Source organism: Corylus avellana, chromosome ca2 (genome assembly GCF_901000735.1).
Source record: "Corylus avellana chromosome ca2, CavTom2PMs-1.0".
In the NCBI taxonomy this organism is placed as follows: domain Eukaryota; kingdom Viridiplantae; phylum Streptophyta; class Magnoliopsida; order Fagales; family Betulaceae; genus Corylus; species Corylus avellana.
The window spans coordinates 42,569,742-42,583,061 of NC_081542.1; the positions used below are offsets into that span (position 1 = coordinate 42,569,742).

A 13,320-nucleotide genomic window follows, 5' to 3' on the forward strand; every position below is an offset into this window, starting at 1 on the left:
TAAAAATAATATTCCAAGTAAAATACATCCATTGTACATGGTTAGAAAAAAATAATCATAATCTACGCAGTCCTAAACTCCTAACATGAGCCATATGAGCATCTTGAACTATAGGCTTTGTTAGCGGATCAACTATCATTTGACTCGTAGAAATATGTTTAAGCACCACTTCTTTCTTAGCGACCATATCTCGTATGTAGTGATATCTGATGTCTATGTGTTTGGTTCTTCCATGATATTTGGGATCCTTAGCATAGGCAAGTGCTGCCATACTATCACAATGAATTGTCACATGATCGTTAATTGTTGTGACCACATTCAAATGCTGTAAGAATCGCCTCAACCAAACTGCCTCTTGTACTGCTACTGAGCATGCTATATACTCTGCCTCCATAGTAAATAAAGCTATACAAGGTTGCTTTTTGCTACTCCAAGTAATCGCTCCATTACTGAGCAAAAATGCATATCCTGTCGTGGATTTGCGCTCGTCTAGGTCACTACCCCAATCAGCATCACTGTAACCAACTAAACGCAAATCTTCGCCTTGATAGCAAAGTGCATAATCCATCGTTCCCTTTGGGTATCTCAGTATTCTCTTCACTACTTTCTAGTGAGCTAGTCCTGGATTCGATTGGAATCTGCTAACTAACCCAACAGCATAACATATATCTGGTCGAGTACACATCATAGAGTACATCAGACTACCCACAACACTAGAATATAGAACTCGAGACATCTTTTCCTTTTCTTCTTGAGTTTTAGGACTCATTTCTAGATTTAAGGGTTCGCCCCTAAAAATAGGAGTGTCAATGGGTTTGCAGTTATGCATTTGGAAGCGTTCAAAAATCCTTTTGATGTAAGTTTGTTGAGACAAACTCAAAAATTTCTTAGAACAATCCCTACAAATTTTAACTCCAAGAATATAATCTGCTTCACCCATGTCCTTTATTTCGAAAGTAGAGGACAACCATCTTTTAGTGGCGACAATCATGTGTTTTATCATTTCCTGCCAATAAAATGTCATCAACATACAAAGAAAGGATTACAAAAATTCCTTTGGATCGTTTCACATACACGCAATGATCTTCTTCAATCATCTTAAATCCATTAGAAATAATGGCTTGATGAAATCTTAGATACCATTGGCTAGATGATTGTTTTAAACCATAAATGGATCGTTTGAGCTTGCAAACTTTGCGCTCTTTTCCTTTAGCTACAAAACCAATAGGTTGATCCATATATATTTCCTCATCTAGTTCTTCGTTGAGAAAAGTAGTTTTAACATCCATTTGGAATAATTCTAAATCCAAATGTGCGACAATGGCAAGGATCGTGCGAATGGAGGCAAACCTGACTACTGGAGAGAAGGTTTCCTCGTAGTCAACACCCTTCTTTTGTGTGTAACCCTTCGCTACAAGGCGTGCCTTATACCTTTCAATTGAACCATCTGCCTTACGCTTGATCTTTAAGACCCATTTGTTTCCGATGGCATTGCGTCCTAGCGGAAGGTTTACCAAATCCCAGACTTGGTTAATCCCCATTGACTCTATTTCTTCATTCATTGCTTTTATCCACTCATTACTAGTTGGAGATGAGATAGTCTCATGGTATGACCTAGGCTCATCATCATCTTGTGGAGCAACCATGAAAACATCACCTTCAATCTCAAAGTGTCGTCAAGGGATTTTTCCACGTTCGCTTCTACGCAATTGAGGTTCTTGTGAATCCTCTTCTAGTGGTGTGCTCCCACTAGGTGGCAAGTCACTCCCACTGCCCCAAGGAGATTGGGAAATTTCTTCCTCATTCTCTACTAGGCTACTTGGAGCGTCTCCCTCCCGATCCACTAATTCATAGAGTTCCAAATCTTTAGTAACCTCACCCCTGCTAGGGTATTCATTCTCAATGAAATCGACATCTCGTGACTCTATTTCAATCACTCTTCCATCGGGTTGTTCGCCTATTAACACGTAGCCCTTAGAATGTTCTGAGTATCGTATAAAAATACACACTTCTTTCCTCTAGGGCCTAACTTCTCATACTTATGGGAAGTATCATGAACAAAACCCATCGAACCCCATGGTTGTAGATTATCCAAATTGGGCTTTTCACCGGTCCATAACTCGTACGGTGTGGAAGGTACTGATTTTGAGGGCACTCGATTAAGAATGTAGGCTGCAGTCATAAGTGCATCTCCCCAATAGGATATTGGTAGGTTTGCTTGCACCATCATTGACCTAATCATTTCTAGCAGAGTTCAATTTCTCCTTTCCGCCACACCATTTTGTTATGGCGTACGAGGCATCTTTAGTTGCCTTTTGATTCCTTTTTCTTCACATAACACTTTAAATTGCTCAGATAGATACTCGCGTCCACGGTCAGTTCTAAGAGCTTTGATGCTCTTGTCTAACTAGTTCTCAACCAAAATCATATAACGTCTAAAGCAATTCAAGGCTTCAAACTTATGGGAGATTAAGTAGACATGACCATATCGCGTGTAATCATCAATAAATGTGATGAAGTAGGAACCACCATGCCTTGCCCTCATATTCATTGGGCCACAAATGTCTGAGTGAATTAATTGCAACGGGAAAGATGCCCTAGTGGCTTTTCCAAATGGTTTTCTTTTTTGACTTTTCATTCTATCTTGCCCTATATGACCTAATCTAGCATGCCATAATATAGAATCATTATAAACATTATCACTAGAAGTCAACAAAGCAATTGTATTATCATAATATAAATTATTGATCTCCAAAACCATAAAACCATTAGAAACAAAGCCACAACCATAGTAATGTGTATCTAAAAATATCTTTACACCCATATTCTTGAAATCAATCTCAAACCCTAATCTAAGCAACTGATTAACTAATAGCAGGTTTCGCCGAACTTCAGGAGCATACAAGACATCATGGAGTAACAAAGTGCTCCTCACAAATCCAGTTTGTAAGTACCAATGCCTAGTACATCCACACTAGATCCGTTCCCCATGTATAATCTTTGGCTCCCAACTGGTAGGCGACGATACTCCACGTACCCCGTACGTTCTCTCGCTACATGTTCGGTTGCTGCTGAATCTTCAGTCCATTCAGAAGAAGAATCAACAACCATAACATGACTAGTAACATAAATACCACGAGACATGAAATTAGAGAGTACCTTCTTCGGCTCACTGCATTCACGAGCGAAGTGTCCTTTCTTGCCACAATTGAAGCAGTTCAACTTAGATTTGTCTTTCTTCCCACCACGCTTACCTCTCCTGTGTTGGGTGGATTTAGCCTTCTTAGGCACAGGTCTTCTAGTCATTCCTTGCATGAGATCTTTTCTCTGGTTGTAGCGCTTGGGCCTAAATGCCCTATGCGAACTAGATTCAGCCATATTAACAAATGCTTCAGGTTTAACAGCCTCTAGGTGTTCAGCCTCTAGCTCAGGATGACGCGCTACATCCTTAAATGTTTTAATATTTTCATTGTGCGTTATGTTTTGGCTCATATTTTCCCAAGATTTTGGAAGAGAACGAATGACAGCTTGGACCTGTTGTTCATTAGTGAGATTGTTTCCAGCGACTTTAAGCTTGCGAATCATAGAAGACTTCACTCTCAAATGCTGCTTCATTGTATGGTTATAACGCATTGAGTATGAGTCAAACTTCATTGTTAATCCGCGCAGCCTAGTAGCCGAAGTGCCTACATATCTTAACTTGAGGGCTTCCCACATGTCATGGGCAGTCTGACACTCTTCAAATTCGCTTATAAGATCATTGCTCATGCTGCTTAACAATGTGAAGCACGCAGAGCAATCTTTCTTAAGCCAACTCTCATAGGTATCAAGATCGCGTTGATGTTGAGGAGTGTCCCCTCGTTCTCTACAACATGTATAAATTTGGTGGTCTAATTCATTCATTTTCGAAATTTGCCATTAAAGGCCATATATTTACGAAAATGGTATATGAATAAGAAACTTGATTTCATTGCAATTTCTCATGTATAGAAAAACATTTACACATGCATACATACAATGAGAAACACTCAACCTGGCTTTGATACCAATGTTGAGTAAAACATAAACATAAAAAATATAGAGCTCTATGTGTGTACCTTCCTTCTAGAACTTACAAATAAGGATATTTGGTAAGTGTTCTTCAATGTATAGTGATGCCTCTCACGTACAAATTTGAAAGAGCTCAACGGTGGTGTTTTATTACAAGAACAAAACACATATGCCCACAACCTAAATGCTCTTTGATGGAGAAGATAGAAGAGAGAGAATTGAGAGAGATTCAGAATTTCTGATTTTGAAATGAATGAATAAATCTATAGTTTTAACTTCCATCCCATGGGTAATTTATAAACAACCAAAAGACACAACTCTTAGTTATGGAAGTTACTAATTCCAAGAGATACAATTCTTGGTTTTATATGGACCAATTCCACCGTGGGTATATTGAGGTCCAATTACTAACATCTTCAAATGTTGGTTGTGATGATGGCCCAAAATCTCGTGGAATCTCAGACCACCTACCCATGGGTTTCATTTTTCGGAGCAAGTATACATCCATATCCTCACTTTCAACCTCACTGTTCCCTTCCAACACTTTCACAACTTGTCTCATTGTTGGCCGGGAACTTGGGTCAGGGTAAGCACACAATAAGCCCAAGTGAAGCACCCTGCCCACTTCTTCCTCATCAAACTCGCCTCTAGCCTTCAATCTCTCATCAAAAGCATTCAATAATTGCCCTTGTACCATCAATTGCCATGCCCAATCTACCAAAGCTGGCTTCCCTACCTCTATAGGCCTCCTCCCACACATGACTTCTAAAATCAACACACCAAATCCAAACACATCGGTTTGAGCCGATGCCCGTCCGCTTCTAATCACTTCGGGCGCCAAATATCCAACGGTCCCCACCACTTTTGTTGTGTTAGACACTTGTCCATGGTCTTGCATTCGGGCTAATCCGAAATCCCCTACCCTTCCATTCATATCCTTGTCAAGTAACACATTACTGGCCTTAATGTCCCTATGAAGGACTTTGGCTTCCCACCCCTCATGTAAGTACAAGACTGCAAAAGCTACATCTTTCAAAATCCTTATCCTGTCTTCACAGCTCAACATCTTCCTGTCATCACATTCAAACACCCATTTGTCCAAACTCCCATTTTCCATATACTCATAAACCAAAAAGAAGTTGCCCTTGTCTCTCTTGCACCACCCTCGCAACCCCACCAAACTTCTATGCTTCAATCTTCCAAGGCTTGAAATTTCAGCCAAAAACTCTCTCACCCCGTCATTTTCATGCGAAATGCATTTCACTGCAATCTCTGCCCCTCCTGCTAAAACACCCTTATAGACCTTCCCATTCCCTCCGGTTCCGATCACATTTTCTTCCGAGAAATCTCTTGTGGCCGCCTCAATTTCTATATAAGTCATTCTGTGTGGCCAATACTCCAATTCCCATTCTTCCATTTCCTCTCTCTCCCTAACTCCCCTTCGCTTCCTCTTGATCGAAAACAGAGCAAACAGAGCACAAAGACCGACACCAAAGAAACCTCCCACTGTGATTCCAGCAATAAACCCTTTGGATCGAAATATTGAACCCTTTGGAAGAATAAACGACGGCAAACCTGTGGTGACCAAATTTTCGCTTAACGAAAAGTTGGAATTACTAAAGCTCCAAGCCAAAATCTTGAGGCTTTCAACTAACTGTCCGGTAGCACTAGTAAAGCCAACATACATTTCATCCTCAAAAACCTCAGAAAGGTCAATAGAAGCATTCAACAAAGGCTTCCGAGGTCTTTTCATGCCTGCCAGAGCCACAGTAACATTAATCAAAGAATCTGAATAATCAATCCAAACTTGGTAATTTTCACCACTGTTGAGCTTCAATTCCTTGAATGACTTCTCATCATCAGCGTTGCTGCTGTTGTCGCTTCTTTGGTTGTCGGGCCAGTACCCGGCATCGTGTGATGCATTTGATATGAGGGAGTTCATGTCGATTCCAACATGGTTGGCGCTTATGTCATCGAATTCTTCGTTCTTAAATACATCAAACTCGACACCGAAGACATGGTTATTGGGATTCCCATTGTTGGTGAAGTTGAAAAGGCCTAGATAATTAGCTGGGTCCGCGCCTTCGATGCCCTTAACGGGCACAAACATGAAAGCTATGCCATGCCTAGCAGGAGGATTATTCTTGTAAGAAAGCATCGAGAAGATGAAAGAAGTTGAGAAAGGATACACATAAGAAGAGTTTGGGTTTTTAGCGGGGATCTTTTCTGGGTAAATTGCCCGGCCGATCGAGTAATATGTTCTGTTAGTGAGCGTTAGAATACGAGATTTAACGTCGGCCAGGCCATAGAGTAACATATCGGAGGAGTTGAAGCCATTGAAGACGAAATCAACAGCCGATATGGATTGGAAGAAGAGGAAAACGGGCAGCAGAAAGCATAGTAGGAGAGGCTGTTGGTGTTTACGCTCCTCCATGGGGGATGATAGCTAGAAAAATGGAAAGAGAGATGAGCAGATGGTGTTGGATTGGATGAGGAGTTATTGAACTTTCTTGGTCACCTTGTAGATATTCATTGCATTTGATTTCTTTTGTCACGAGACTGGTTGCCGGGTCGTTATCTATCAACATTTTCATAGCAGAGCTATCAACTACAGTGAATGGACAAAAAAATGGGATTGAGAAGAGAATGAGATCGAGTTTAGAAGAGTCAAAGAAGGGCTACAGAATTGCATGGTTTAATTTGTCTCCAAGATATGACAGAATAATTTATGTCCGAAGAGGAGTGGTCTGTCTCAGAAGAAGTGTCACAGCATAATCTGAAAGAGAAGGCAAGGAAATGGGTGGCCACAAGTAATCTCAAAAAGCCATCACGATTGGGATGTGTTTGGATTATGAAGGTGAATGAATGCAACTGGTGGAACCACGTGAAAGACTTGAAGCCTTGCACATCTAGAAATAATTATTTTTTTAGAAAATTCTCTAGGCCATGGAGTTGGCCGCGTGTCACTCTCATCTAGATTTGGACTCTAGCCACCTTTGGGGATGACTTGGTGGCCACCCCCTCCGAACTGGCATCCACCCTTCCATTTTTTTTAAATAAAATTAATTTATAAGTGTTTTTTTTTTTAATTATATATTTATATTTTTTCTTTTAATTTTTTATTTGGTTTTTAAATTTTGAGTTCTGATTTTTTTTTATTGGCCACCACCCCTCCTTTTTTTTTTTTTTTTTAAAAAATAGTTTTTAAGTTTTATATATTTATATTTTTAATATATATTTTTTTATTAAGGATAATACGTGTCATCATTTTATTGGTGCTGAAATGGCACACTAATGGAATTTATCAAGTGTTTGACGGAATTTGACCGCACGAACTAAATTGTTATTTTGGTCTACCCGATAATCTTTGAATTACTATTAATTTTTTTATACGACATGGAGAGATTTGTAATTTAGGCCAACCACATGGATTGATTTTGCATTTATTTAATTTTTTTAGTTTAAGTTTTTTTTTATTTGTTTTTTAGTTTTTAATATTGATATTTTTTATTTGAGGTTTTTCTTTCTTCATTTAATGAGATATAATGTCTAAAAGAAGAATATTTCATCCAATTTAATAAGATTCCCTAACGACAAGGGTTGGGGGGTTGGTTAGTAATTGGTAGTTTGAGAGTGTCGGATGGTGTGAGAATCAATTTGTGGGGCTATATTGACATAGGGTGGTGGGTAAAAGGTATATATATAAACCACACACATATTTGGGTTTAAAAATTAAGCTTTCTTTCTATCAAAATTAGACTTGACTCTTTATTCGTGCTTTGTCTCCCATCGATAAAAATTATGGTTATGTCCTTAGTGATAGATGAGTCGAACAACCAAAAGAGAAATGACTACTATCTTGTATAGTTTCGCTAAAGTAAGCCATTGTTGACCTCGGTTGTGAAGCATGATTATATACTATGATTTTAAGTATCACACATGACTTAAATATGATCCAATATATATATATATATACTCACTCAAAAAAAAAAAATGTATATTTTTATACAAAATGGCTAATCAAAACCCAGTTTATCTAGTTTAGCTAATGAGTTTTAAAAGAAACCATACATCGGATTATCTATTTTTTTTTATCTATATTATTTAAATTTTATTTTTTTATAAGGATTATAGTTTTCCTAAAGATCCAATTTTTCAACATTTTGGAAAAAGAGATGTGGAGAGAGAAATAGTAGGTAAAAATTTTGTGAAAAGAGAGATGTAGAAGATAAATAGTATGTAGCATTTTTTTTTTTTTGGCTAATTCAATAAAATGTCCATTTTGCTTTTTTTTTTTTTTTTTTTTGACTAATCCAATGTGGTGGGATGTTTTTTACAAATATGATTAGCGATTTTAGATAAAAGTACAATTTGGCTCCTCCATTGTGAGTGCTCTTAAGCGCTCTCTCTTAGCCGATTTTCAAAAGTAATAACGTACAAAAATATATATTATCAAATATGGGGAGGGTGTCTAGATAAAAGTTAAGGGTTTGTATGGAAAGACAATTATTCCTAATTCTTCTCAACTTTTTTTCTCTCTTTTTTATAGTTGATTTGACACTACTAGCATGCAACTCAAAATTTTCAACTTTATTCAAAATTTTATATTTTTCAAACAACCCAAACATAATTTCAACTTTTTTTTCTTCTCAATATTCGCAATTTTGAATTCAGTTAAGTAGAATAGAAAATAATCGCAAAACCATCGATTCATGTATGCATGGACCAATACAAATATTACATGTATATACAAACACACAGAAGAAACAGCCAAAATGAAGCCACTTTCCTCACTCTATGTATTCTTTTTGTTATGGTTAATTGTCCATATTCAAATATCATCCACAGCATCAAGGATTGAAAAATTCACATCCACTCATTTCCTCTGTTTTCTCAGCCTTCTTGTAACTTGTGCTAGAAACAATGTACCCAGATACCATCTTCTTATCAATTTGGAACAATGACGATGTTCAGTAACTCTTTTATCTTTCCTCCCTTTAAAATAGCAAATGTACAGTATCTTAAGAACCCAACTAAAAAAAAAAAAAAAACAGAGAAGCTCAATTGTCAAAGCAGAAGGCAACATACTGCAGTTTACATGTTATAATGGGGAAGAAAGGGTTTTATATGCTAATTTCATTCTAGACTAATTAGAACATATGCAAGATATACATAGAGGACCAAACCAGCACCAAGGTAACTATATCAAGCATGTACCAAAAAATTTCTTATTTGCTCAAAATAGACGCATTTGTAGCCCTGAAGAACATGTTGTTCATTTGATGGGGACACTATTACATCAAGCCAATTGTATGGGAGTCAAACGAAAGTTAAGTATTTAGCGTTACTCTGTTCATCAAATCCGTCAGGTCCGGAACATATTCTTCTTATTTTACTTGTAATTGGTAGTTTTATCCTTTTGAGCAAGGAGGCTCAAAGTTAAGCCATTTATGAAGAAATCAATGACAATAATTTATAATTTTCCATTGTTTGTCAATGAAATAAAAAAACAAATTTCGGTCTTCATCCTTAAATCATCACAATGAAAAAGGAAACTTTTGCAGCGAAATTGCAATGGTGCTAGAATATCTACTGCTAAACTGTGTTAATGTGTATTAGCTTCCTCATATAGAGTTCATAGCATACTTTGAAGCGACTTCATAGGCGAAATGGTTAAAGAATTTTATCACAGAGTGTCAAGTTGTGGATTCAATATCAAAAAAATTGCGAATTTACTGTGATAATTTGGCAACAATTTTCTTGGTCCACCTTAAATATATTTACTACTTTTTTGTATGTTATCAATTATGGGATACAACACTCATAATAGTATATATATTCTTATAAGTAAATTCAAACTGTACAATTAACATTACAAAGTATAAAACAAACTCCTCTATATAAATGAATCGAAAGGTTTTGACTATTTAGGTAAGCTAACCAAAACTATTCTCTCAATATTTACCAAATGAATATTTTTCTTTTCCTAAGTACAGTAAATCCAAAAGGTTTTAGACTATTTGCCAACGTTTGGAAGACAACCCTCAAGTATTTTTGAGCAAATCTCCTTTGCTTCTGAGCTGATAGAAAAAATGACCCTCAGTTTTCCATTCATGATCCAGCTTCACCTCCCCTCCACCGTAGTATTGGACCAAGAGAAAGACATGAATGAAGAGTGGGACTGCCGAATATCTTCAAATGTTGGGTGTGATGAAGACCCAAAATCTCGTGGAATCTCAGACCACCTACCCATGGGTTTCATTTTTCGGAGCAAGTATATATCCATATCCTCACTTTCAACCACTTGGTTCCCCTCCAACACTTTCACTACTTGTCTCGTTGTTGGCCGGGAACTTGGGTCAGGGTAAGCACACAACAAGCCCAAGTGAAGCACCCTGCCCACTTCTTCCTCATCAAACTCGCCTCTAGCCTTCAATCTCTCATCAAGAGCATTCAATAATTGCCCTTGTACCATCAATAGCCATGCCCGATCTACCAAAGCTGGCTTCCCTACCTCTATAGGCCTCCTCCCACACATGACTTCTAAAATCAAGACACCAAATCCAAACACATCGGTTTGAGCCGATGCCCGTCCACTTCTAATCACTTCTGGTGCCAAATATCCAACGGTCCCGACCACCCTTGTCGTGTTAGGCACTTGTCCATGGTCGTGCATTCGGGCTAATCCAAAATCCCCAAGTCTTCCATTCATATCCTTGTCAAGTAACACATTGCTGGCCTTAATGTCCCTATGAAGGACTTTGGCTTCCCACCCCTCATGTAAGTACAAGACTGCAAAAGCTACATCTTTCAAAATCCTTATCCTGTCTTCACAGCTCAACATCTTCCTGTCATCACATTCAAACACCCATTTGTCCAAACTCCCATTTTCCATATACTCATAAACCAAAAAGAAGTTGCCCTTGTCTCTCTTGCACCACCCTCGCAACCCCACCAAACTTCTATGCTTCAATCTTCCAAGGCTTGAAATTTCAGCCAAAAACTCTCTCACCCCGTCATTTTCATGCGAAATGCATTTCACTGCAATCTCTGCCCCTCCTGCTAAAACACCCTTATAGACCTTCCCATTCCCTCCGGTTCCGATCACATTTTCTTCCGAGAAATCTCTTGTGGCCGCCTCAATTTCTATATAAGTCATTCTGTGTGGCCAATACTCCAATTCCCATTCTTCCATTTCCTCTCTCTCCCTAACTCCCCTTCGCTTCCTCTTGATCGAAAACAGAGCAAACAGAGCACAAAGACCGACACCAAAGAAACCTCCCACTGTGATTCCAGCAATAAACCCTTTGGATCGAAATATTGAACCCTTTGGAAGAATAAACGACGGCAAACCTGTGGTGACCAAATTTTCGCTTAACGAAAAGTTGGAATTACTAAAGCTCCAAGCCAAAATCTTGAGGCTTTCAACTAACTGTCCGGTAGCACTAGTAAAGCCAACATACATTTCATCCTCAAAAACCTCAGAAAGATCAAGAGAAGCATTCAACAAAGGCTTCCGAGGTCTTTTCATGCCTGCCAGAGCCACAGTAACATTAATCAAAGAATCTGAATAATCAATCCAAACTTGGTAATTTTCACCACTGTTGAGCTTCAGTTCCTTGAATGACTTGTCATCATCAGCATCGCTGCTGTCGTCGGGCCAGTACCCGGCATCGTGTGATGCATTTGATTTGAGGGAGTTTATGTCGATTCCAACATGGTTGGCGCTTATGTCATCGAATTCTTCGTTCTTAAACACATCAAACTCGACACCGAAGACATGGTTATTGGGATTCCCATTGTTGGTGTAGTTGAGAAGGCCTAGATAATTTGCTGGGTTCGCGCCTTCGATGCCCTTAACGGGCACAAACATGAAAGCTATGCCATGCCTAGCAGGAGGATTATTCTTGTAAGTAACCAAAGAGAAGATGAAAGAAGTTGAGAAAGGATACACATAAGAAGAGTTTGGGTTTTTAGCGGGGATCTTTTCTGGGTAAATTGCCCGGCCGATTGAGTAATATGTTCTGTTAGTGAGCGTTAGAATACGAGATTCAACGTCGGCCAGGCCATAGAGTAACATATCGGAGGAGTTGAAGCCATTGAAGACGAAATCAACAGCCGATATGGATTGGAAGAAGAGGAATACGGGCAGCAGAAAGCATAGTAGGTGAGGCTGTTGGTGTTTATGCTCGTCCATGGGGGATGATAGCTAGTAAAATGGAAAGAGAGATGAGCAGATGGTGTTGGATTGGATGAGGACTTATTGAAGTTTCTTGGTCACCTTGTAGATATTCATTGCATTTGATTTCTTTTGTCACAAGACAGGTTGCCGGGTCGCTATCTATCAACATTTTCATAGCAGAGTTATCAACTGCAGTGAATGGAGAAAAAAAATGGCATTGAGAAGAGAATGAGATCGAGTTTGGTCAACTTTCAGAAATTCGTTGGATTTTTTTTTTTGTTTGTTGGTCAGAGACTCATAAGGCAGGTAGCCTGGTAGCCGGTAGGTGTGAATCAACCAAGATTTTCATAGAAGATAATCTATCAAGTGGCAAAAATGGCACCTGTTGGTTACTTTCCCAAACGTGACCCAATTTCTGAAAAACATCGATCTAGAGCTGGAACGTTGTAGAAGGTGGTAACTACAAATAAACATCTCAAGTTAAAACATGTGTTTTTTTTTTGGTTAAAAGGGGAAAGTCAAGTGGTTGGCATAGCTGCACGCTAGTCGAGATAGGCATCAGAGAAGCTGGGATAGGTTTCTTGGAGTTTACACTAACAGTGTCAAAAATTATCAAAAATCGAAACCGAAAAGTCGGAAAACTGGGGACCCAGTTTCGGTACCTGATTTTTGGTACCTAATTATTATCAGGTTACCGTGAACAGGAGTACCTCTTATATATATATATATATTAAAAATATTTAGGAACTATTTATATATTTATATTTATGAAATATTTTTATTGTAAGGGTATTTCTTTTGGTAGGTAAATTATTTAAATGATTGTTTTATTTTTTCTTTTTGAGTTTTGAATTGTTGTAGTAAGTGGGTATTTCTTGTGAAGGTTGGTTTGTTTAAATACTTGTTTTTATTGTTTTAATGTTTTCTTTATGTAACTAATTGAAAATAACTTTTAGGGCATTTTAAAAAAATTGAATTTTTATTTCTAAGGCCCATATAGGCAAAAATATTAATTTTTTTTAGGATTTTTGGGATTTTTTAGGTTTTTTTTTTTTAATTATTACAATCACAACAAAGCCCAATTAATT

At 38.1% G+C, this 13,320-nt stretch overlaps 2 protein-coding genes across 2 annotated transcripts; both read right to left on the bottom strand.

Annotated features, from left to right (window-relative positions):
* Positions 1–4,088: 4,088 nt before the first annotated feature.
* Positions 4,089–6,554, bottom strand: LOC132171385 (L-type lectin-domain containing receptor kinase VII.1-like). Its single transcript, XM_059582691.1, has one exon. It carries the CDS (start codon positions 6,482–6,484, stop codon positions 4,415–4,417), a length of 2,070 nt encoding a protein of 689 aa, XP_059438674.1. The 5' UTR covers positions 6,485–6,554; the 3' UTR covers positions 4,089–4,414.
* A 3,311-nt stretch (positions 6,555–9,865) lies between these two features.
* Positions 9,866–12,485, bottom strand: LOC132171022 (L-type lectin-domain containing receptor kinase VII.1-like). Its single transcript, XM_059582216.1, has one exon. It carries the CDS (start codon positions 12,245–12,247, stop codon positions 10,175–10,177), a length of 2,073 nt encoding a protein of 690 aa, XP_059438199.1. The 5' UTR covers positions 12,248–12,485; the 3' UTR covers positions 9,866–10,174.
* Between the last annotated feature and the right edge of the window lie 835 nt (positions 12,486–13,320).

Bases quoted from the DNA above. Each gene is read 5' to 3' on its own strand.
- LOC132171385 (XM_059582691.1), bottom strand. From the start codon at position 6,484: ATGGAGGAGCGTAAACACCAACAGCCTCTCCTACTATGCTTTCTGCTG.
- LOC132171022 (XM_059582216.1), bottom strand. From the start codon at position 12,247: ATGGACGAGCATAAACACCAACAGCCTCACCTACTATGCTTTCTGCTG.